The sequence below is a fragment of the Poecilia latipinna genome, unplaced genomic scaffold (genome assembly GCF_001443285.1).
Source record: "Poecilia latipinna isolate Pla-1442-1.1 unplaced genomic scaffold, P_latipinna-1.0 Scaffold2060, whole genome shotgun sequence".
Taxonomy (NCBI): Eukaryota; Metazoa; Chordata; class Actinopteri; order Cyprinodontiformes; family Poeciliidae; genus Poecilia; species Poecilia latipinna.
In genome coordinates this window covers 1-22,959 of record NW_015114676.1, presented here as the reverse complement: position 1 = coordinate 22,959, position 22,959 = coordinate 1, and the positions used below count along the sequence as shown (strand labels likewise).

Genomic DNA, 22,959 nt, shown 5'->3' with positions numbered 1-22,959 from the left:
GGAACTTCTCCCAAAGGGAGGCAAACACATATTTTTGACTCTTGACTGGTTCCATAAATAGATTAAAATGATTCCTGGTATTAGAAAAATAATCGTTTTCCAAATTATACTCCGGTTTCTACCATCCAAAGTTTCCTTTTCTCTACTTTTTCACTAGCCCTGTCTTCATTCTTTCTATTAAAGATTTAAAAAATAATTTATAATTAATCCTATTTTGTAATAGTAAAATGTTAGTTAGCCAAGCTAATCTGAAAAAAATAAAATAAATAAAAACTTAGAATTAGGTCAAATGGTTGCGCAGATCTGCTCATTAGTTCAGATGTGGGTGCATGAATAGACATTTGTGTGTGCACACATACACACACACATTCGTGTGCCACTCTGCAGCACTTTTCAGCAGGTGAAAGAAATCTGGCCCAATCAGCAGCACCCGCAACTCAGGTAATATAAGGAATCTACCAACCACTTTGCTGGTTTTGCAACAGAGCTGAGGAAGGCAAACACAGCCTCCAAAGCAGCATTTCATGGGAAAGGACTTAGATTAAACAAGGACTACCGGTAAGCCACTAACTGGGCTCAATTGAATGTAATTTGACTGTAGTTTTGTATTTGAGAAATGAAATGAAGAATTTATTGAAGTAACAGTTTGCACTGCTAATTTTATAGTTTGGTTCCACTAAATGTATGTTAAGATATCTAATGTAAAAAACCTTATGTCCTAAGAAAAAGAAAAAAATGTAATTCTAAAAATGTGTGGATTTGTTTGATTCAAATTCAACCAGACATGAAATTTAATAATTTAATACTGTGAATTTATGGTTAAAATTGTAAGAGAAATGTATGTTTAAGGTTAAAAATGGAATTAGTCATTAAGATAAATTAACTTTGAACCAAATGTCTAAAATGTATGTTAAAATATTTTGTATGCGTTTTGTAGGTTTTTCACCTGTTCATTGATTCTCACTCATTGGTGAAAATAAAAAAAAAGATTGAGTGAAATCCTGAAGTCTCTTCAAGTCCTCCTTTTCAAGTGTGGGAAGCCATGAAATTATAGAACACTTGACAGTGAAAAACTGTTCCAACCAGAGGAGATTCCATTCTGCAACCAGAGACTGAGATCTGCTATCTGTCTTCCAAAGGAGGAAAATGGCTGAATTAAAGTCCCCTGGTGACCTCAAAGCAGAGAGGACAACAGTTAAAAGTCTTTTCTCCCACTTTGCAAATAACATTATGAGGACTGTTGAGAAAATAAATTTAAAATAAGCTAGTTTTAAAACTTAATATATCTTGATTCAAATGGCCTAATTGTGGTTTTAAAATCAGTAACATATTCTGACTTTTTGACCTTTAATTTGCCTGTAGTTACAGCAGATGGTTTGCTAGGATCGTTTGAACTGCCTTTTGTCTGTGTGGGAAAACAATCAGGAGAAGTTCCAGCTTTTCACACTCATCTGTGTCTTCTACACTCATCTGTGTCTTGCAACTCTAGAGAGAGAGTTGCAAGAGCAAATCTCTCTTTTGACGTCTTTGGACGTCTTTGCTTTTCTTGCTTTCTTTTTCCTTCTTTTCCAAGTATGTCAGGTAAATGAATGTATGTCTCCGTTGTTCTGCAGTTTCTGTGTAAGTTCATACGTTGCCTTATATTGGATTAAACTCTGTAATTCTGTGATGTCAACACGCATTGTTGTTTTCTGCTGAGTGACTACACGCGGCCTGCCGAGAAGACCTGGGATCCAAGAGGAAGAGAGAGCCAGACTTTTCCAAAATTAATTCAGAGAAACTCTTCCTTAACAGGACCTACATGGAGATGTCTAAGGAGGAACTGGAGGAGAACTACAAGAAGCTTACACTGGAGAGCTCCAAAGTTATGGAGGCAAATGAGGATGTGGAGGCTACTTATATGGCTGAGTGCAAAGCAACTGCAGCTGAGGAGCTGAGTAATCTTCAGAAAGCCGACAGAGAAGACGGAGAAAGAATGTGAACAAAGCTTAAAGAAGCTAAACTCCTTATCCGAGAGACAATGTGGGCCACATATGGAGAGAAGGAACTGTCCCTGGCTCTACAAGTTGCAGAGGATGAGTCCAAGAATGTTTCCTCCATCGGGCCAGACACAACTCTGGAGGCATATGAGTTTATGCTGACTCATTTGGAGAAATTGATCCAGAAGGCAAAAGAAGCACACCAAAATTGGAACCGTTGGGCCCCACCTGCCGAGAAAAAGGATTTTAAACTACCGTGTAAGGGAGCTAGGGGGTGTGCCTCCCTAGGCTGGTATCCCAGAAGGCTGTCTTTATCGAAGCAGCAAGGAAGAAGGACACAACAGAGGAAAAAGCCTTAGTCCGCAGCCTACCTCCAGTAGCTGCAATAAAACTGAAAGCCACAGGTTTACCAAAGTTTGGTGGAAGTAAACGAGACTATTACAGATTGAGAAAAGAATGGGAGGCTCTCCAGAAGCAAGGTGAACCATCTGGTTTGAAAGAAGTAAAGAAGTTTCAATTGCTTGATAGTCTCGATAAGAAAGTGGCAAAAGATTTACGCCTGTCAACATATAATTCATCAGATGAGATCTTCAGAGTCCTGGACAATCGTTTTGGGAATAAAGCTACCATTGCTCTTGAGATTATTGAAGAATTACAAGCAATTCCACCAGTGAGAAATGGTCAATCTAGACGAATAATGGAACGAATTGGGCTATGCTTCACAAGTCCATGAAATGGTTGATCGCAAAGCTGCAGTGAAACTGTCCAAAGAAGTACTACAAAGCTGGGCTGGGCCAGTGTGGTATACAAGTCATCTGATTGCACCAAATCCACATTCCATATCTACTCCAGTGAGGCTAGTGTGGGACAGCAGCCACACTAGCCTGTTCCACACTATGACATGAATGACATGTTGATTAAAGGTCCTGATGTCTTAAATCCGATCAGATTTAAGACATCAGCTCAGGATGGTTCCGAGTTGGTGTCTTTGCTGCCCTTGGTGACATCCAAAAAATGTACAACTCTGTGTGGTTAGAAGAGAAAGAGGTTCATCTGCACAGGTTTTTGTGGCGTGACAGTGAGGATGCTGAAATAGAAGATTTTACCATAACAAGGGTCAATATCTGGGAAAAACCTGCTGGCTGTATCGCCCAAGTTGCCATGCGGGAGACTGCCAGCCTACCCCCATTTACACAGTTCAAAGGGGAGAAATGTGTGCTGGAAGAAGACGTCTACGTCGATGACATCTTGACATCTAACAACAACCTTGACTACCTGAAACTCCTCACATCCAACATCGAGCAGATCCTTAAAGCTGGAGGATTTTTCATGAAGCCCTGGGTCTACTCTAGTCAAAGTGGGAGGCAGGAGTCAAGAGAAGTTAACATGGAGATAAAGACCATGATCTTACCTAACCAGCTCACTGGAAAAGATAACAAAGCCCTTGGTCTGGGTTACACTGTTGAAGATGACAAGCTGCATGTCATGGTTGCAGTGAACTTTTCCAAGAGGAAGAAGAAAATGCGCCTTGGTCAGGACCTGCTAAGAGAAGAAGTAAAAGGACAAACCCCAAATCCTCTTACCAGAAGAGAACTGTTAAGTCAAGTCTCTGCTCTCTATGATCCACTTGGCCTTGTGACTCCTGCAAAGCAGAAAGGAGCAATTCTGGTTCGAAGGGCTTTTCAGGAAGCAAAGCTAATGTATTGCGCAAAAGATACCTGCGATGCTGCTCTGTCCAAAGAACTCAGAGAGGATGCCGTAAAGCTGCTAGAAGAATATGCTGACTTGAGCTAACTCGGATTCATCAGATCCCTGACACCACCAGACCCACATGCAGGTCCAATTGGCATCATATTTTCTGATGGTAGTGAGCATGTATATGGTGCTGTGTTGTACCTACTTTGGGAATGCCCTAATGGTTTAAGTGTGAGGTTGGTTGAGTCTAAAGCCAAGCTGACTCCTCTCAACTGCAATGGTGACCTCGTGAAAGTGGAGATATGCGGAGCAGTATTTGCAGCCCGGCTACAGACCTATTTCCAGAAACATTGCCGAATCAAAGTTGAGAAGTGGTTCCACCTCGTTGACAGTCAAACTGTCTTGGGTGCAATACAGTGAGAGAGTTATGGATATCAGACCTTCTTCGCCAACCGGGTTGGAGAGATCCAGAGCAGCACTAATGTCCAAGACTGGTGGTGGATTCCAGGATCAGCAAATGTTGCAGATATTATCACCAGAGGAGCAAGTCCTGCTTACTTAACCGAAGACTCAGAGTGGCAGTTGGGTGCAAGTTCCCTTCAACTTCCTGATAGTGAGTGGCCAAAGAAATCTGCAAATGATGTTGCCGTGCAAGCAAGAGACAATGTTATAAAAATACAGAAGAAAACATTTGTTGCTGCACTTACCCAAAGTCAGCTGAAAGAACAAAATCCAATCAGAGTCCAGAATAAAGTGATCATCTCTAGAAGGCTGCCTGCAGCTGCAGTAGTCCAGCAACTAGTGGACGTGAGGCACTTCAGCAGTTTGAGAAAACTGATAGGGGTAGTTGCATGGATTTGGAGAGCAGCAAAAAAGTTCCTGCATGTCAAGATCACAGATAAAGAAAAGTGGTAGGTGGTCCCTTCATCTGGTGTCATTACAGTTGGCAAAAGAGGAGATGTGTTCAGAGACCTATGCCTGGCAGTACAAGAAGGTGTACAATTTCCAACTACAATGACTGACAGACTGGTTGTCTACAAAGATGAAACAAGCAGGCTCTTGATGTGTGGCAGCAGAGTTCAGACTTTTAAGGAGGACCACAGAGCCGTTCCTCTGTTGCCCTTCCAGTCTTGGATCTCCACCCTTCTACCCCAAGCAGCACACAGTGAAGGACATGATGGAGTGGCAGGAACTTTGCTGCGTATGCGGAAGAAAGCATGAGTCATCAGAGCACGAGTCATTGCCAGAAAAGTTGTCGATGAGTGTATAGTGTGCAAAAAGGTGAGAGCGAAAACCTGTCGGCAAATAATGAGGGATCTGCCTGAAGAAAGGTCTAGTCCAAGTGCACCATTTCAATTTATATCTGTTGATTTGTTTGGCCCTTACCAAGTGAAATATGACGTCAAGAAAAGAGTGAGCATGAAAGTTTGGGGTGTGTTGTTCTGCTGTATGTCAAGCAGAGCCATTCATGTTGAACTGACAAACACATTATCTACAGAGAGCTTCATACTTCCCTACCAGAGGTTTACGTCCATCAGAGGTCATCCCCAGAAGGTGTGGTCTGACCCAGGTAATAACTTTATTGGGGCAAAACTCATTCTGCAAGAAATGTATGCTTACCTGAGACAGCAAGACAAATTCTCACTTGAAGAGGATGCTGCAAAAAATGGGACTTACTGGACATGGAAAATTCTTCCAGTCGATTCACCACATCGCAAAGGTGCAGCTGAAACTGTTGTCAAGATCATTAAGAGAGCGTTCCAAAGTCTTTGCAGAGTGGAAGGCCTTACCTTCAGTGAGTTTCTTACGATGATTAAGCTAGCTGCCAATCTAGCCAACGAAAGACCTATTGATGCTAGAGTATAGAGCCACGAAGATCGAATCCAGTACATCACTCCAAACACCCTGCTGCTCGGTCGAGCTACACAAAGTGGAGATTTCAAGACATTTGACTATACCACTTACCCCTTTAAAAGGCTGCAAGAAATACAAACTCAAGTTGACTACTTTTGGAGGTCCTGGAGTCAACTTGCAGGTCCCAACTCGTTTGTCCGTGGTAGGTGGCATACTGCTGAAAGAAATGTTGCTATTGGCGATGTGGTCTGGCTCTGCGACCAAAATGCTCTAAGGGAGCAATTCAAGATGGGTAGAGTTGTTGCTGGGAATCCTGATTGCAAAGGGATAGTCCGGGATGTTTATGTGAAGGTTTCTCCAAGTGGGTATAGTTTGGGACCTAATCCTCCTGTGAAATGTTCTGGATTGGTGAAGGAGGTTCAGGGCACCATTCTCCATCGGGACGTCCGGCGCCTTGTAGTGCTCATCCCAGCAGAAGACCAAGCAGAGGGAACCAGCTCACTTAAAAAATGCGATCTTCCCTCCCACTTGCAAGATCGAGTGGGAGGTGTTGTGCAGATCTGCTCATTAGTTCAGATGTGGTTGCATGAATAGATATTTATGTGTGCGCGGGCACACGCACACGTACACACACACACACATTAGTGTGCCAGTCTGCCAGTCTGCAGCACTTTTCAGCAGGTGAAAGAAATCTGGTCCAATCAGCACACCGAGTAAACGGTGTGACCTTATCCTGTTGAAGACAATGCAACACAAATGTGCTGAAAAGATTGGGGTTATGAGGTAAAATTTATTTTAAAGCATACATTGACTTGCTAAAATATTTATACCTCAATGTTTTGTTTTGTTTTTTTGCATTTTTGCAAAAAAAAAAAAGCAAACATTACCTCAACTCAGGTAATATAAGGAATCTACCAACCACTTTGCTGGTTTTGCAACAGAGCTGAGGAAGGCCAACACAGCCTCCAAAGCAGCATTTCATGGGAAAGGACTTAGATTAAACAAGGACTACCGGTAAGCCATTAACTGGGCTCAGTTGAATGTAATTTGACTGTAGTTTCACATTTGAGAAAAATGTATGTCTAAGGTTAAAAATGGAATTAGTCATTAAGATAAATTATTAACTTTGAACCAAATGTCTAAAATGTATGTTAAAATATTTTGTATGCATTTTGTAGGTTTTTCACCTGTTCATTGATTCTCACTCATTGGTGAAAATAAAAAAGATTGAGTGAAATCCTGAAGTCTCTTCAAGTCCTCCTTTTCAAGTGTGGGAAGCCATGAAATTATAGAACACTTGACAGTGAAAAACTGTTCCAACCAGAGGAGATTCCATTCTGCAACCAGAGACTGAGATCTGCTATCTGTCTTCCAAAGGAGGAAAATGGCTGAATTAAAGTCCCCTGGTGACCTCAAAGCAGAGAGGACAACAGTTAAAAGTCTTTTCTCCCACTTTGCAAATAACATTATGAGGACTGTTGAGAAAATAAATTTAAAATAAGCTAGTTTTAAAACTTAATATATCTTGCTTCAAATGGCCTAATTGTGGTTTTAAAATCAGTAACATATTCTGACTTTTTGACCTTTAATTTGCCTGTAGTTACAGCAGATGGTTTGCTAGGATCGTTTGAACTGCCTTTTGTCTGTGTGGGAAAACAATCAGGAGAAGTTCCAGCTTTTCACACTCATCTGTGTCTTCTACACTCATCTGTGTCTTGCAACTCTAGAGAGAGAGTTGCAAGAGCAAATCTCTCTTTTGACGTCTTTGGACGTCTTTGCTTTTCTTGCTTTCTTTTTCCTTCTTTTCCAAGTATGTCAGGTAAATGAATGTATGTCTCCGTTGTTCTGCAGTTTCTGTGTAAGTTCATACGTTGCCTTATATTGGATTAAACTCTGTAATTCTGTGATGTCAACACGCATTGTTGTTTTCTGCTGAGTGACTACACGCGGCCTGCCGAGAAGACCTGGGATCCAAGAGGAAGAGAGAGCCAGACTTTTCCAAAATTAATTCAGAGAAACTCTTCCTTAACAGGACCTACATGGAGATGTCTAAGGAGGAACTGGAGGAGAACTACAAGAAGCTTACACTGGAGAGCTCCAAAGTTATGGAGGCAAATGAGGATGTGGAGGCTACTTATATGGCTGAGTGCAAAGCAACTGCAGCTGAGGAGCTGAGTAATCTTCAGAAAGCCGACAGAGAAGACGGAGAAAGAATGTGAACAAAGCTTAAAGAAGCTAAACTCCTTATCCGAGAGACAATGTGGGCCACATATGGAGAGAAGGAACTGTCCCTGGCTCTACAAGTTGCAGAGGATGAGTCCAAGAATGTTTCCTCCATCGGGCCAGACACAACTCTGGAGGCATATGAGTTTATGCTGACTCATTTGGAGAAATTGATCCAGAAGGCAAAAGAAGCACACCAAAATTGGAACCGTTGGGCCCCACCTGCCGAGAAAAAGGATTTTAAACTACCGTGTAAGGGAGCTAGGGGGTGTGCCTCCCTAGGCTGGTATCCCAGAAGGCTGTCTTTATCGAAGCAGCAAGGAAGAAGGACACAACAGAGGAAAAAGCCTTAGTCCGCAGCCTACCTCCAGTAGCTGCAATAAAACTGAAAGCCACAGGTTTACCAAAGTTTGGTGGAAGTAAACGAGACTATTACAGATTGAGAAAAGAATGGGAGGCTCTCCAGAAGCAAGGTGAACCATCTGGTTTGAAAGAAGTAAAGAAGTTTCAATTGCTTGATAGTCTCGATAAGAAAGTGGCAAAAGATTTACGCCTGTCAACATATAATTCATCAGATGAGATCTTCAGAGTCCTGGACAATCGTTTTGGGAATAAAGCTACCATTGCTCTTGAGATTATTGAAGAATTACAAGCAATTCCACCAGTGAGAAATGGTCAATCTAGACGAATAATGGAACGAATTGGGCTATGCTTCACAAGTCCATGAAATGGTTGATCGCAAAGCTGCAGTGAAACTGTCCAAAGAAGTACTACAAAGCTGGGCTGGGCCAGTGTGGTATACAAGTCATCTGATTGCACCAAATCCACATTCCATATCTACTCCAGTGAGGCTAGTGTGGGACAGCAGCCACACTAGCCTGTTCCACACTATGACATGAATGACATGTTGATTAAAGGTCCTGATGTCTTAAATCCGATCAGATTTAAGACATCAGCTCAGGATGGTTCCGAGTTGGTGTCTTTGCTGCCCTTGGTGACATCCAAAAAATGTACAACTCTGTGTGGTTAGAGGAGAAAGAGGTTCATCTGCACAGGTTTCTGTGACCTGACAGTGAGGATGCTGAAATAGAAGATTTTGCCATAACAAGGGTCAATATCTGGGAAAAACCTGCTGGCTGTATCGCCCAAGTTGCCATGCGGGAGACTGCCAGCCTACCCCCATTTACACAGTTCAAAGGGGAGAAATGTGTGCTGGAAGAAGACGTCTACGTCGATGACATCTTGACATCTAACAACAACCTTGACTACCTGAAACTCCTCACATCCAACATCGAGCAGATCCTTAAAGCTGGAGGATTTTTCATGAAGCCCTGGGTCTACTCTAGTCAAAGTGGGAGGCAGGAGTCAAGAGAAGTTAACATGGAGATAAAGACCATGATCTTACCTAACCAGCTCACTGGAAAAGATAACAAAGCCCTTGGTCTGGGTTACACTGTTGAAGATGACAAGCTGCATGTCATGGTTGCAGTGAACTTTTCCAAGAGGAAGAAGAAAATGCGCCTTGGTCAGGACCTGCTAAGAGAAGAAGTAAAAGGACAAACCCCAAATCCTCTTACCAGAAGAGAACTGTTAAGTCAAGTCTCTGCTCTCTATGATCCACTTGGCCTTGTGACTCCTGCAAAGCAGAAAGGAGCAATTCTGGTTCGAAGGGCTTTTCAGGAAGCAAAGCTAATGTATTGCGCAAAAGATACCTGGGATGCTGCTCTGTCCAAAGAACTCAGAGAGGATGCCGTAAAGCTGCTAGAAGAATATGCTGACCTGAGCCAACTCAGATTCATCAGATCCCTGACACCACCAGACCCACATGCAGGTCCAATTGGCATCACTTTTTCTGATGGCAGTGAGCATGCATATGGTGCTGTGTTGTACCTACTTTGGGAATGCCCTAATGGTTTAAGTGTGAGGTTGGTTGAGTCTAAAGCCAAGCTGACTCCTCTCAACTGCAATGGTGACCTCGTGAAAGTGGAGATATGCGGAGCAGTATTTGCAGCCCGGCTACAGACCTATTTCCAGAAACATTGCCGAATCAAAGTTGAGAAGTGGTTCCACCTCGTTGACAGTCAAACTGTCTTGGGTGCAATACAGTGAGAGAGTTATGGATATCAGACCTTCTTCGCCAACCGGGTTGGAGAGATCCAGAGCAGCACTAATGTCCAAGACTGGTGGTGGATTCCAGGATCAGCAAATATTGCTGATATTATCACCAGAGGGGCAAGTCCTGCTTACTTAACCGAAGACTCAGAGTGGCAGTTGGGTCCAAGTTTCCTTTAACTTCCTGAAAGTGAGTGTCCAAAGAAATCTGCAAATGATGTTGCTGTGCAAGCAAGAGACAATGTTATAAAAATACAGAAGAAAACATTTGTTGCTGCACTTACCCAAAGTCAGCTGAAAGAACAAAATCCAATCAGAGTCCAGAATAAAGTGATCATCTCTAGAAGGCTGCCTGCAGCTGCAGTAGTCCAGCAACTAGTGGACGTGAGGCACTTCAGCAGTTTGAGAAAACTGATAGGGGTAGTTGCATGGATTTGGAGAGCAGCAAAAAAGTTCCTGCATGTCAAGATCACAGATAAAGAAAAGTGGTAGGTGGTCCCTTCATCTGGTGTCATTACAGTTGGCAAAAGAGGAGATGTGTTCAGAGACCTATGCCTGGCAGTACAAGAAGGTGTACAATTTCCAACTACAATGACTGACAGACTGGTTGTCTACAAAGATGAAACAAGCAGGCTCTTGATGTGTGGCAGCAGAGTTCAGACTTTTAAGGAGGACCACAGAGCCGTTCCTCTGTTGCCCTTCCAGTCTTGGATCTCCACCCTTCTACCCCAAGCAGCACACAGTGAAGGACATGATGGAGTGGCAGGAACTTTGCTGCGTATGCGGAAGAAAGCATGAGTCATCAGAGCACGAGTCATTGCCAGAAAAGTTGTCGATGAGTGTATAGTGTGCAAAAAGGTGAGAGCGAAAACCTGTCGGCAAATAATGAGGGATCTGCCTGAAGAAAGGTCTAGTCCAAGTGCACCATTTCAATTTATATCTGTTGATTTGTTTGGCCCTTACCAAGTGAAATATGACGTCAAGAAAAGAGTGAGCATGAAAGTTTGGGGTGTGTTGTTCTGCTGTATGTCAAGCAGAGCCATTCATGTTGAACTGACAAACACATTATCTACAGAGAGCTTCATACTTCCCTACCAGAGGTTTACGTCCATCAGAGGTCATCCCCAGAAGGTGTGGTCTGACCCAGGTAATAACTTTATTGGGGCAAAACTCATTCTGCAAGAAATGTATGCTTACCTGAGACAGCAAGACAAATTCTCACTTGAAGAGGATGCTGCAAAAAATGGGACTTACTGGACATGGAAAATTCTTCCAGTCGATTCACCACATCGCAAAGGTGCAGCTGAAACTGTTGTCAAGATCATTAAGAGAGCGTTCCAAAGTCTTTGCAGAGTGGAAGGCCTTACCTTCAGTGAGTTTCTTACGATGATTAAGCTAGCTGCCAATCTAGCCAACGAAAGACCTATTGATGCTAGAGTATAGAGCCACGAAGATCGAATCCAGTACATCACTCCAAACACCCTGCTGCTCGGTCGAGCTACACAAAGTGGAGATTTCAAGACATTTGACTATACCACTTACCCCTTTAAAAGGCTGCAAGAAATACAAACTCAAGTTGACTACTTTTGGAGGTCCTGGAGTCAACTTGCAGGTCCCAACTCGTTTGTCCGTGGTAGGTGGCATACTGCTGAAAGAAATGTTGCTATTGGCGATGTGGTCTGGCTCTGCGACCAAAATGCTCTAAGGGAGCAATTCAAGATGGGTAGAGTTGTTGCTGGGAATCCTGATTGCAAAGGGATAGTCCGGGATGTTTATGTGAAGGTTTCTCCAAGTGGGTATAGTTTGGGACCTAATCCTCCTGTGAAATGTTCTGGATTGGTGAAGGAGGTTCAGGGCACCATTCTCCATCGGGACGTCCGGCGCCTTGTAGTGCTCATCCCAGCAGAAGACCAAGCAGAGGGAACCAGCTCACTTAAAAAATGCGATCTTCCCTCCCACTTGCAAGATCGAGTGGGAGGTGTTGTGCAGATCTGCTCATTAGTTCAGATGTGGTTGCATGAATAGATATTTATGTGTGCGCGGGCACACGCACACGTACACACACACACACATTAGTGTGCCAGTCTGCCAGTCTGCAGCACTTTTCAGCAGGTGAAAGAAATCTGGTCCAATCAGCACACCGAGTAAACGGTGTGACCTTATCCTGTTGAAGACAATGCAACACAAATGTGCTGAAAAGATTGGGGTTATGAGGTAAAATTTATTTTAAAGCATACATTGACTTGCTAAAATATTTATACCTCAATGTTTTGTTTTGTTTTTTTGCATTTTTGCAAAAAAAAAAAAGCAAACATTACCTCAACTCAGGTAATATAAGGAATCTACCAACCACTTTGCTGGTTTTGCAACAGAGCTGAGGAAGGCAAACACAGCCTCCAAAGCAGCATTTCATGGGAAAGGACTTAGATTAAACAAGGACTACCGGTAAGCCATTAACTGGGCTCAGTTGAATGTAATTTGACTGTAGTTTCACATTTGAGAAAAGAAATGCAGAATTTATTGAAGGAACAGTTTGCACTGCTAGTTTTTACAGTTTGGTTCCATTAAATGTATGTTAAGATATTTAATGTAAAAACTTATGTCCTAAGAAAAAGAAAAAAATAATAATTCTAAAATGTTTGGATTTATTTGATTCAACCAAACATGGAATTTAATAATTTAATACTTGAATTTATGGTTAAAATTGTGAAAGAAATGTATGTCTAAGGTTAAAAATGGAATTAGTCATTAAGATAAATTATTAACTTTGAACCAAATGTCTAAAATGTATGTTAAAATATTTTGTATGCATTTTGTAGGTTTTTCACCTGTTCATTGATTCTCACTCATTGGTGAAAATAAAAAAGATTGAGTGAAATCCTGAAGTCTCTTCAAGTCCTCCTTTTCAAGTGTGGGAAGCCATGAAATTATAGAACACTTAACAAAACCTTTGGCTTAATTTTTTTATTTGTCATTTTATAGTATTTTAGGGTAAAGGTACAATCTTTAGCACAGCCCAAAAAATAACCGGTAGATGTTTACTCAGATACTTCTATCCAAGGTGGTTGTTGATGTTACAAAAAAAATCACAGAGCAACACATCGGAAAAAATTAAGAGTTTATCAATAATGTTCTCATGACCAATTATCTTAATGTTTTTCCCTCCTAAATTCTAAATGTAGTATAATTAATACCCCACTGTCTCATATTGCATTGTTGTTATTCTAGATCTTCCTGTATTTTTTCTTTTATGTATTGAATCTGTTTTTTGTAGTGTATACACCTCTTAATTCATTTTGCTGCTCCCATCCATCCATGGAGATTAAATCATTTCTCAAACATGCATGAAAGAATCAAAACAAAACTATAAATGTTTTTGATGAGGGAATAATATTACAACATGGTGAAAAGCTCAAGAGTCAATTTTACATAAAACTGCCTCTTTAAATATTCTCCACATAAAATGACAAAAAGAAAGCATGCTTTTAGTCATTTTTGCAATACAGATATGAAATTATATGTATTTAAATATAACGGGTACATATTCAAATTCAAAAATGGTTTATTTATTCCAAAAGGAAATTAAATGTTGCTGTGGTTCATACTAATTCAAGGTTCTTCAAAGAGTTATTGCTGATGTTGACGGCAGGCAAGACAGATCTCCTGTAGCTGTCTGTATAACGGCTAACTTGAAAAAGCCTCTGACTGAAGACACTGTTTTTCTGTCAGTCTCGTGAAGAGGATGCTCAGGCTTGTTCATAATTTTCTTGATTTGTATGTACAGCTTTGGTTTTGATACTCAAACTTGAGCTCAAGTGTGTCTGATTTTCACTGATTATTCTTCAGATATTACTACAACTTGACTGGAGTTCACCTGTGAATGCAGCTGAGCTTGTAGTGTGCATAAGATCAGAAACATTGCAATGAAGACATCCATGAAACATAAACATCCCAGAATGCACTGGGGTCTCTATGACCCAGAAACGGGTATGTTTGGCTCCCTATATCTGGCCTGGGGTAATCGGAGAAGTAAAAAAGGTAACCGGTAACTCAACGTTTATTAAAGCGGTGCTGTATGTAGTGTTGTATTTTGGAGAAAGGAAAGCAATGCAAAACGTAATTACAGGCAACAACCGTTAGGGGGCATTAAACCACACACCGGATCCTTCTTCCCGTTAGACCCGTCAAAGCTGCAATATCCGAGCCCTGACATTGCGAAGATGGAGGCTGTTATGGTTTAGAGCAGGGCGCTACACGGAAAGTACAGACAGCGAGTTTCTGAGGCCTGTTATGACAACGTTCCCAGCTGGTCCAGGTAGAACAGACAACAATTACTCAGCTAATGAACAAACATTAAAACCATTGCAAAATTAGCTTGCAGAAACGACAGCAAGCTAATGTCAACGAAGAGGCTAACGCAGCGAACGTTATCAAGGCTAGCTTCGGACAGCTACAACGTAGTTTCAATTTCGTGGTATGTTTGTAACGAGAACTGCTGGACTATGATGTTGATACCGTTTTAATACATTCAAGAAAACGGTCTTACAACATTTAAGCAAAGCACATCCATGCTAATTTCAGCTAAAGCCATTTGTAAGATGAGGAAGATTTTTTGATGCTAGCTAAAGCTAACAAGCTGCTCGGTGGAAGATCCGTTTCCTGGTTGTGATTCCTGTGCTTGGTAACTATCCTGCATTTTTGATGGTGATCATTTGGCCACTGTTCTTTCTAAAGTAAACAGACACGTTGTTTTTTATAGGTGCTAAACTGTTTTTAGTAGGAAGGTAGAAGCAAAGTAACGGCATTAAACATCCGGGCTGACTTACAGGGAAGGGAGACATGAATGAGTGATTTTAGACTTTTACACACACCCGTGGTGCTTTGCATTTGGTTAGGGCGTGCCAAAGACTTTGGATTTTAGGAAGCCGCTTTTCTTCATATCTTATGCCATAAGTTTTGTTTGCATCCAGTTTTGCTCAATCGTAAAACTTCAAATTTAAGACTATCAACTCAGAGAAAAGCATTATTTAAACCACTGTGGTGGATCAGCAACTAAATAATAAGCCTGGTTGTGTGTCTGCTACAGCTGGCTGATCTGTGTGTCTGCAGGCGGGAGGCAGGAGGTGTGAGCCAAGAGGACCAGACGCCAGCAGCATGTACTCCGAGTGGCGCTCGCTGCAGCTGGTGGTGCAGAGCGACCAGGGTCACCTCAGCGTCCTGCACACCTACCCTCCCAGTGTGGGCACAGAGGTGGCAAATGCAGTGGTCAAGCCTCTAGGCACAGCAGTGAGCCCTTTGGCCACAGAAAACATCCTCAAATCAGACAAAGAGGTGAGAAAGCTGGCAGCTCTGGGAAACACCTATGGCCTTTTATTTCAAAAAGTCTGCTCACCTTTTAAACTCTCTCTGTCTCTCTCTCTCGCTCTCATAAACGTATGTTTTGTGGTTCAGTAGAAAAATCTAATTTAATAAGGAGATCCAACTAATTTCTACTGATCCTGATGTTTGTTCAACTTTGGTCTAACAGTTTCCTTTACATTGGTTCCTTTCGTTTAGAGAGAGTAAAACTAACTTCTGGGACAATCAGCTGTAATTTATTAGGTTTTTTATTTTTATTTTTCATAATGTCATTGATGAGATAATAGTGTGTGCATAAAAACTGAGGTGATATTGTTTCCCTGCTGCTCTTACAGACCATTTAAACTCCATTAGCTTAAATCATCTCAGACTCTCATGCCTTTAATTTAGAGATATTTTCTTAGTAGTTATTCATATGAGTGATGCAGTGTGCAGCACATGTCTCTTCTGTATCACCAGAAGGGAACTGTTTGTGAGTCTGTGTTTGTTTAAATAAAATGCCTCTCAAACTGCTTGCATTATTGTTGTTTTTGTGAAGGATATCTTTGACTTGAGCCAATCTTGGGAATCTTTAAACTGGTTCTCAAATATGCAAAGAGAACTTTTTCAAGATTCTTTTTTCCTTGATAGTACCAGCTGTCAGTTCCTTTCATTATCAGAAAAGGCAGCTATGAATCAAGTAAAATATGCAATGTAGGAAATGACAAAAAGAGCAAAAATAATCAATAGCTCTGAACCCAGGTCTCTTTTGTAGCAGGTTTAATAAACGGTTGGTATTGCCTTGTGGAAAATAGTTTCTCTTTAAATAGTTTCTTCCTCTTACTTCTCATATCGGTTTTTATTATGTCAGAAGCATTAATCAGAGAAATGAACAGATTTTGTTTTGTCTTCTAATGATAGAACAAAATCTGGAGTCAAGTTGATTTGTGAAGAACATTTGAGCAACAAACCAGTTCAAAGTGCTTTAAACCATAAAAACAAACGGTAACTAATTATGAAACAAATGGATTTAGTCAAATGCCACCATCAAAATCATTGAGCAAATATACATCAAATATATTGATCAATGTTCCAATTATTATAAACCAAAGGCGACGAAGTAGCTGGGTTTTGATTTAAAGGCACTCAGTGCTTCAGCTGTTTTTCAGTTTTCTGGAAGTTTGTTCCAGATCTGTGGTGCATAGAAGCTGAATGCTGCTTCTCTATTTTTGGTTCTGGTTCTGATGCAGAGCAGAACCAGAACTAGAAGACCTGATTGGTCTGGATGGTGATATGACTAAACCTGTTTAATGTATTGTGATGCGAAGCTGTGTAGTGATTTATAAACTAACAGAGTATTTTAAAGACTAGTAGGAAAAACCCCATGTGACTGATATCTGGAAACGCTCTGCTTCCCAGGTGAAGTGGACCATGGAGGTGCTGTGTTATGGCCTGACCCTGCCCTTAGAGGGCGACACTGTCAAGCTGTGTGTGGACGTGTACACAGACTGGATGATGGCGCTGGTGTCACCCAAGGACTCCATGCCCCAGCCTGTGGTGAAGGAACCCAATATGTACGTCCAGACCATCCTGCGTCATCTCTACAACGTATTTGTGCCAAGGTATGCACCCGCCTCAGTTTCCCTCATTTAATGTAATTATTTAATCTTCGCTCAGTAACAATTATCTTTACCTAGATTATTGGGCTTTATTAATTAGTCACTCATAGATGAGCTAATATTTAGATTCGCACCAATCTGATATCTATATCTATACTGGTGCCGATATTGAAAACAATTCTAGATGGGATATCAGTGACGGTGTACCTGATCCATAAGGCTGATCTAATCAGTCTAGTTCCATGCTTTGTGCTCTGTGTCATGTCATGCTTTATTATTTTTTTATATTTAGCATTCCTAATTGCTCTTCCTGAGCCATTTGAAAGATTTGTTGCAGTTTATTTTTACATGTTCGACCAAGATAGTAAATCTATTGTTTGTCAGTTTAATTTTCTTTCATTTATTTTCCATTGACTGTTTTACTCCTAATTGGAGCTACTGAACTGTTGTTGTTTTTCCATGTTAGCTTGTCAAGCTGTTGGTGTGTTTCAATGTGCTGTATTGGTGCAGAGTTATTAAATTAATTAGTAATTCAGTACATTCATTCATTTCAGTCACTTCACTTGTTTCTCTGTATTGGATCTGTATCGGCCGATACTAAACCTCAGGTATTGGTATGGGAAGTGAAAAAAGTGGATCGGTGCTTCCTTGCTACTAATTTGATTTGTATCTTTCTGTCCGCAGGCCTGAGCAGCACAGTCTGAACCACATCAGGCTCTGCCAGCAGGTTCTGACGGCGGTTCAGAAGCTGGCACGAGAGTCTGTCTCCATGGTGAGGGAAACCTGGGAGGTGCTGCTGCTCTTCCTGCTACGCATCAACGACACTTTGCTTGCTCCTCCATCGGTTGGCGGTAAGCCACGCTCCAGCGTCTTCATTCATTCGCTCCTTGTGAGCACACATAGTAACCTAGCTTTGCTTCTTCTTTTAGTGGGCGTAGCAGAGAAACTGGCAGAGAAGCTGATGGCAGTTCTGTTTGAGGTGTGGCTTCTCGCATGCGCCCGCTGCTTTCCCACGCCGCCATATTGGAAGACCGCAAGGGAAATGCTGTCCAACTGGAGACATCATCCTCCTGTTGTAGAGCAGTGGAGCAGAGTAGCTTGTGCTCTGACTTCAAGGTAGGACTAAGAGGCAAGCAATAGAATGAGTTTGTGTAGTTTATTATTATTTATCTACTGTTAAAAAAATGCATATTTTCATTTCATAATCCAGGCTGCTGCGCTTTACTCACGGACCGTCCTTCCCACCTTTTAAAGTTCCAGATGAAGATGCCAACTTGATTCCCGTAGAGATGGACAACGACTGTGTGGCACAGACGTGGTATCGCTTTCTCCACATGATCGGGTGCATTTTACCTCCTCTGTGTATTTTCATTCATCTAGAAAAATGACAGCTCTACCTGAGCTAGATGTTAGTCTGTTTTGAAGGGGAAGTGAAAGTTGGTTCCTCAAAAAATGTTTGAACTATAACTACAAGAATAGTTTAACCTTTTAACTCTGAGTGAATCCAACTGTCCTCCTGCCTTTTGTTTCATTCCTCCTCATACAGTCATTGTCTCTCTCACATGTTCAGTAATTTTTTTTTTTATTGGGATCTGTAAACTACCTAATCTTGAGTATGCCTCACATCTCGTTTGTTTCCAGCAACCCGGTGGATTTGAGCAACCCAGCCATAGTGAGCACCACTCCAAAGTTTCAAGAGCAGTTTTTGATCTCCAGTGGGATTCCTCATGAAGTAGTTCTGCACCCGTGTTTGAAACAGCTACCCCAGATCTTCTTCAGGGCCATGAGAGGCATCAGCTGTCTTGTGGATGCATTCCTAGGTAAGAGGATGCACAGACAAATGCCTCACATTGAACCAGATCTGATATCAACAAAGGCCAAAAAAATGTCAGCTATACGCTATAAAGGAACACAATTCTTAACAGTGGAAGTGTGTGCATCATTCTTTATTAGTGTAAGATGTTGCTGTCATTACACACAGATTCTCACATATCATATTGCAGTAGAAACTTACATTAGTATTTTTAGTAAACCCTCATTATGTTGACACTAGTAGTAGTGGATAAGGGACAGCATTATTAAAAAACAAGAAGGAAAATTGGTGAGGTGTTACCATAGTAACTTGCAGTGGTTTGCAGCGTTAACTGAAGAGTCCGTCGTTCCAACCCTAAAGCACTAACCATAAACATACGTTCTGCTAACGCTGAAGCAATACACCAACACAGTATTTAGCAGAAGCAAATGCTAAATGCTAACTTCAATTCAAATGATATCTGCCCTTGAAAGACTAACCCCTCAAGCACCAACTTAATTTGACATGAAAATTGACATGTTCTATAGTAACCTTAGGCATGATGTTTATGACATTCAGTTCTTCATTGTCTGTGTTTTATTTTGTTTCTTGTTGAAATAAAGTTATTGGGGAAAAAGAGGGAATGTGAGGAGGGGAAGCAGGTCTGTAGCTGAGCAGCAGAAGTTTGCCCAGCATTGGTAACTTGCCGTTTTTTCCCCCCAAACCATAATTGTATTTAAACCACTTTGAAAAATTGGTTGAATTTCTTTCATACCAACATGTTTTAAAATTCAAAGTTATATTGAACAGAACAGCAAACACCAGTGTTGTAGTACTCAAGACCAGTCTTGGTCTCGAGACCAGTTTTTGATGATCTCGGTCTCAGGCGCTGAGGACTCTGGATTTTATTTCAAGACCAGTCAAGATTGCAACTGTGGAAATATCACTAAGCTTACAGCATACTGTCCAGTTTATTTGTTAACGTGTTTGTTTTAACTGGATGGATACTGATTAAAATCCAAGCAATAACGTGACTTACGAATTATGTGTTTTCTGTTACTCCCCCCACCCCTCCACATCTTTCACTCACACGCGGCGCTCTGAGATATGCGCAGTGGTTTCCTCTGATCGGCAGAAGATGTCTGACTAATCGTCAATAGTAGAATAGCGCTGCATAAATCATAAGAAATCCGATGGCGACTGCTAACTAAGCATCACTTCGCTTTCACAGATGGTAGGGACTATGTCTAACTTTTTTCGTCACTTAGAAAAGTAGCTCAAAGAAGGTAAGCTCCGTTGACGTGATGTTAGCAACGCTAGCTGTACAGAGACACATAAGCATTCGTGATGAAAAAAAGTTGTCACTCAATGTGCTGGATTATTGTACGGAGGTGTTGACTAACATGTCGTATATTTGGGATAACGCTGTGTCCAAAAGTCTGCAGTATAGTGATGTGACATTCACGAGCGATCCGATTCTTCTGAACGGCTCTTTACTAAGTAGATCGGACTGGAGCCTCACTGAGAGTCGTTCTTTGTTTTTGTAATGCTCTGCGTACACTGCAGTAGATATTATTATTTTATTTAATTATATACATTGGTATTTATTTAATTAGTAAATAATTAAAACACAAGAACAAAAAAGCATGCAGAGCATGTGCGTCGCGCTATGATTGTTTTCGTTCAGAGTGGCAGCTGTAATGTGTGCCATGGTGTCAGACTGCCTGGCTTCATGTAGCAGGAGAGAGAGAGAGAACAGTCACGGTGAGCGCCTTCTTGCTTGTTGCTCTTTCGTCAGTGTTCATAGTTGAGCGTTATTTACTGTCAGGGCATTGCCTCAATTGCTATGTTTAATGATGCAGACGGGTAGTTTCTGACATGAGCAATATGGGCAAACACCCATCGCTTTATCTTTTTAGGGATGGCAAAGCAGAACAAAGAATGTTTTTATGGGAATGTGGATCTTTCAGATCAATTTGAGAAGCATTTTTGATCATATTATCGTGTCATGTAGCGCGGGGCGCTGGTCTTGGTTTCAGGCCCTAAAAGTTTTGGTCTCATCTTGGTCTCAATACACTCTGGTCTTTGTCTTGTCTTGGTCTTGGGTTTGGTGGTCTTGACTACAACACTGGCAAACACTACATTACATTGAACAAAAGTGGTTTTATGGTAAGCTAAGCATGGAAACGACAAACGGACCAAAACATTGACTTTATTTTGATCATGAAAGTAAATCTGAGCATTAAATTTTTTTGTCCCTTCCTTTTGCTGATTTTGTCACAACCTCTCGGTGAGATGAAGATGGAGGGTTCTAAACAATGTCAGCCACATTTCAGGAGAAATATGTCAGCATGTACTTTTCTCTTCACACTGTAGGTATCTTTGTTGAAAAGAGAGACGTACGCGAGAGGGCGTTCTCTTTTTGTCCCCTGCCGCTGTCTCATGGTACACTCATCAGCTCATTTAATGAGACATGATGGACATGTGGTTTGTTTTTTGCGGTGATCGTGTTAAAGGTCCAGTGTGTAGGATGTAGCAATAAAAATAAATGAATAAAATGACCACCAAAATGGAATATTGTTGCTCTGGAGCTTAGAGCTTTCTGGGCTTCTCTAGTACAAAAGAGAGTGATTTGATTATTTTATTTTAAAGCAAAAATATTGACCTGCATGTTTGTTTATATAATATATATTGCATCTTTGCACCTAGATTGGCCTTAACGTTGCACACTGGAACTTTAAGAACTGTAGGTTTTGCTGCTAAGCAAACGGTATCTCACAGATAGACTAAACTACCACATCATCAACGGGGGACTACTCCGGTCTTAAAGTGTCAATCATTATCAGTGCATTTCCAATCTTGGTGATTCACATCTAACCGTTCTAACGCATGTCTACCAATGAAGATGGGCTTTGATTAAGTCTCTTACCCCAAATCATTTTCTCTTTTCTCATCATTTGCCTGGAATGCTGATTAGCGAGTGAACAGGTTTTGCCTCCATGGTGACGCTGCTTTCTTATTCACAGGTATATCACGACCAAGGGCGGACAGTGCCCCGCCCACCCCAGTGAACAGATTGAGTATGTCTCCGCCCCCCTCCGTCGCCAACACTACACCACCACACAGCCGCAAACAGCGGCATGCGGTGGTCACGAAAACCACCAGCAAGAGCTCAACTGTAAGTCTGACTGTTACACACAGCCATAACGTACAGTTGGGTTATGCTAGGGGAGTCCAACCAATCCTAGATCTATGGGCTGAGCCCGACCGAGAATGTGGGCCGAATTGGGCGAGAATATTAGCTTGATTGTTGGGCTCGGGCTTCTGAGGAGCGTTTAATAAACGTGCAATACATTCAAGAAAAAAACAAACCAGAACTCACAAGATAAAGTCATGTTAACCTGCTGATTATAGTGTAAATAGAGGAGTAGCTAGCTTAACCTGTTGAAGAAATGAAGAAAGTAAGCAGGGTGCAGGAAGTTAATCATTCTGTAACAAGCACAGTGCACTGCATGCACACCCTGCTCCGCTCCTATCAATCACACATCCCAGATGATTTGACCTTTTCTCACTCTGCCATTACAACAGGAGACTAGATGGAGCTGGAAGATGCTAAACAAAAGCTAGAAACAGGAGAAGATGCACTGCTTACTCAAATAGTCTAAAAATGAAAGCAGTATAATCACAGGTAAAATATGTTGGATTACTTTAGGCTATGAATGAAATTCATTAGTCTGATCGGGATCGGGCCGGGTCAGTTTTTTAGACCCAATCTAAACTCTAACTAGAGGAGGCCTCATGACGAGCTGATCGTTTGGTTCAGGTCTGTTGGAGAAGCTGCAGCACTCTTTGGTTACAGTTTAGAAATGAAGGTTTGGAGTTTCATATGAGAGCACGTCTTGCATGTCTTAATTGGCATGTGGCTGTTGGTGTCTTACAAATGTTTTAGTTCAAGTACCACAAAGTTATTTTTATCATTTATCCATATACAAGTTTGTATTTTACAGGACAAACTTGATAGGACGATGTATAGAGCTTCTGTTAAGCCCCAAATTATTCATACCCTTTGCAGAGTTGGTTGTGAATATTTTAATTTTGTTTTTCCAACATGTTTCCTCTGACTTGAAGTAGTATTAATGTTTTTGAGTTCCCAGCTAGAGTTTCCACTTGAATCTGAAGGAGAATCTGTGAAGGGAACTAAATATTAGAAAGAAGCGCATCACCTAACACACTTCATCAAAAACCTGTTCAGCAATATAAATCATTTATAGCAAACTAACTTGGTTAAAATATGAATAAGCAAAAATTATTCAAAATGTCTTTGTTATGACAACTTGACATTAACTAA

The 22,959-nt window shown here is 41.3% G+C and overlaps 1 protein-coding gene and 2 long non-coding RNA genes across 3 annotated transcripts; all 3 read left to right on the top strand.

Moving 5' to 3' along the window:
- Nucleotides 1–660: 660 nt before the first annotated feature.
- LOC106936000 (uncharacterized) lies at nucleotides 661–6,760 on the top strand. Its single transcript, XR_001422031.1, has 2 exons — nucleotides 661–849; nucleotides 6,616–6,760. It is a non-coding gene; the product is annotated as an uncharacterized LOC106936000 (long non-coding RNA).
- A 5,436-nt stretch (nucleotides 6,761–12,196) lies between these two features.
- Nucleotides 12,197–12,736, top strand: LOC106936001 (uncharacterized). Its single transcript, XR_001422032.1, has 2 exons — nucleotides 12,197–12,308; nucleotides 12,683–12,736. It is a non-coding gene; the product is annotated as an uncharacterized LOC106936001 (long non-coding RNA).
- A 1,502-nt stretch (nucleotides 12,737–14,238) lies between these two features.
- LOC106936009 (ral GTPase-activating protein subunit beta-like) lies at nucleotides 14,239–22,171 on the top strand. The gene is made up of 8 exons (XM_015016774.1): nucleotides 14,239–14,337; nucleotides 14,973–15,194; nucleotides 16,620–16,822; nucleotides 17,504–17,670; nucleotides 17,749–17,935; nucleotides 18,030–18,161; nucleotides 18,461–18,639; nucleotides 21,638–22,171. The coding sequence occupies exons 2-8, from the start codon at nucleotides 15,018–15,020 to the stop codon at nucleotides 21,916–21,918; spliced, it is 1,326 nt and encodes a 441-aa protein (XP_014872260.1). The 5' UTR covers nucleotides 14,239–14,337; nucleotides 14,973–15,017; the 3' UTR covers nucleotides 21,919–22,171.
- The last annotated feature ends 788 nt before the right edge of the window (nucleotides 22,172–22,959 follow it).

What these genes read in the sequence shown, in the direction of transcription:
- LOC106936009 (XM_015016774.1), top strand. Translation starts at nt 15,018, where the DNA reads ATGTACTCCGAGTGGCGCTCGCTGCAGCTGGTGGTGCAGAGCGACCAG. An exon ending in TGCTCCTCCATCGGTTGGCG is followed by an intron (nt 17,671 to 17,748) that starts GTAAGCCACGCT and finishes TTCTTCTTTTAG; the next exon opens with TGGGCGTAGCAGAGAAACTG. An exon ending in CGCTTTCTCCACATGATCGG is followed by an intron (nt 18,162 to 18,460) that starts GTGCATTTTACC and finishes GTTTGTTTCCAG; the next exon opens with CAACCCGGTGGATTTGAGCA.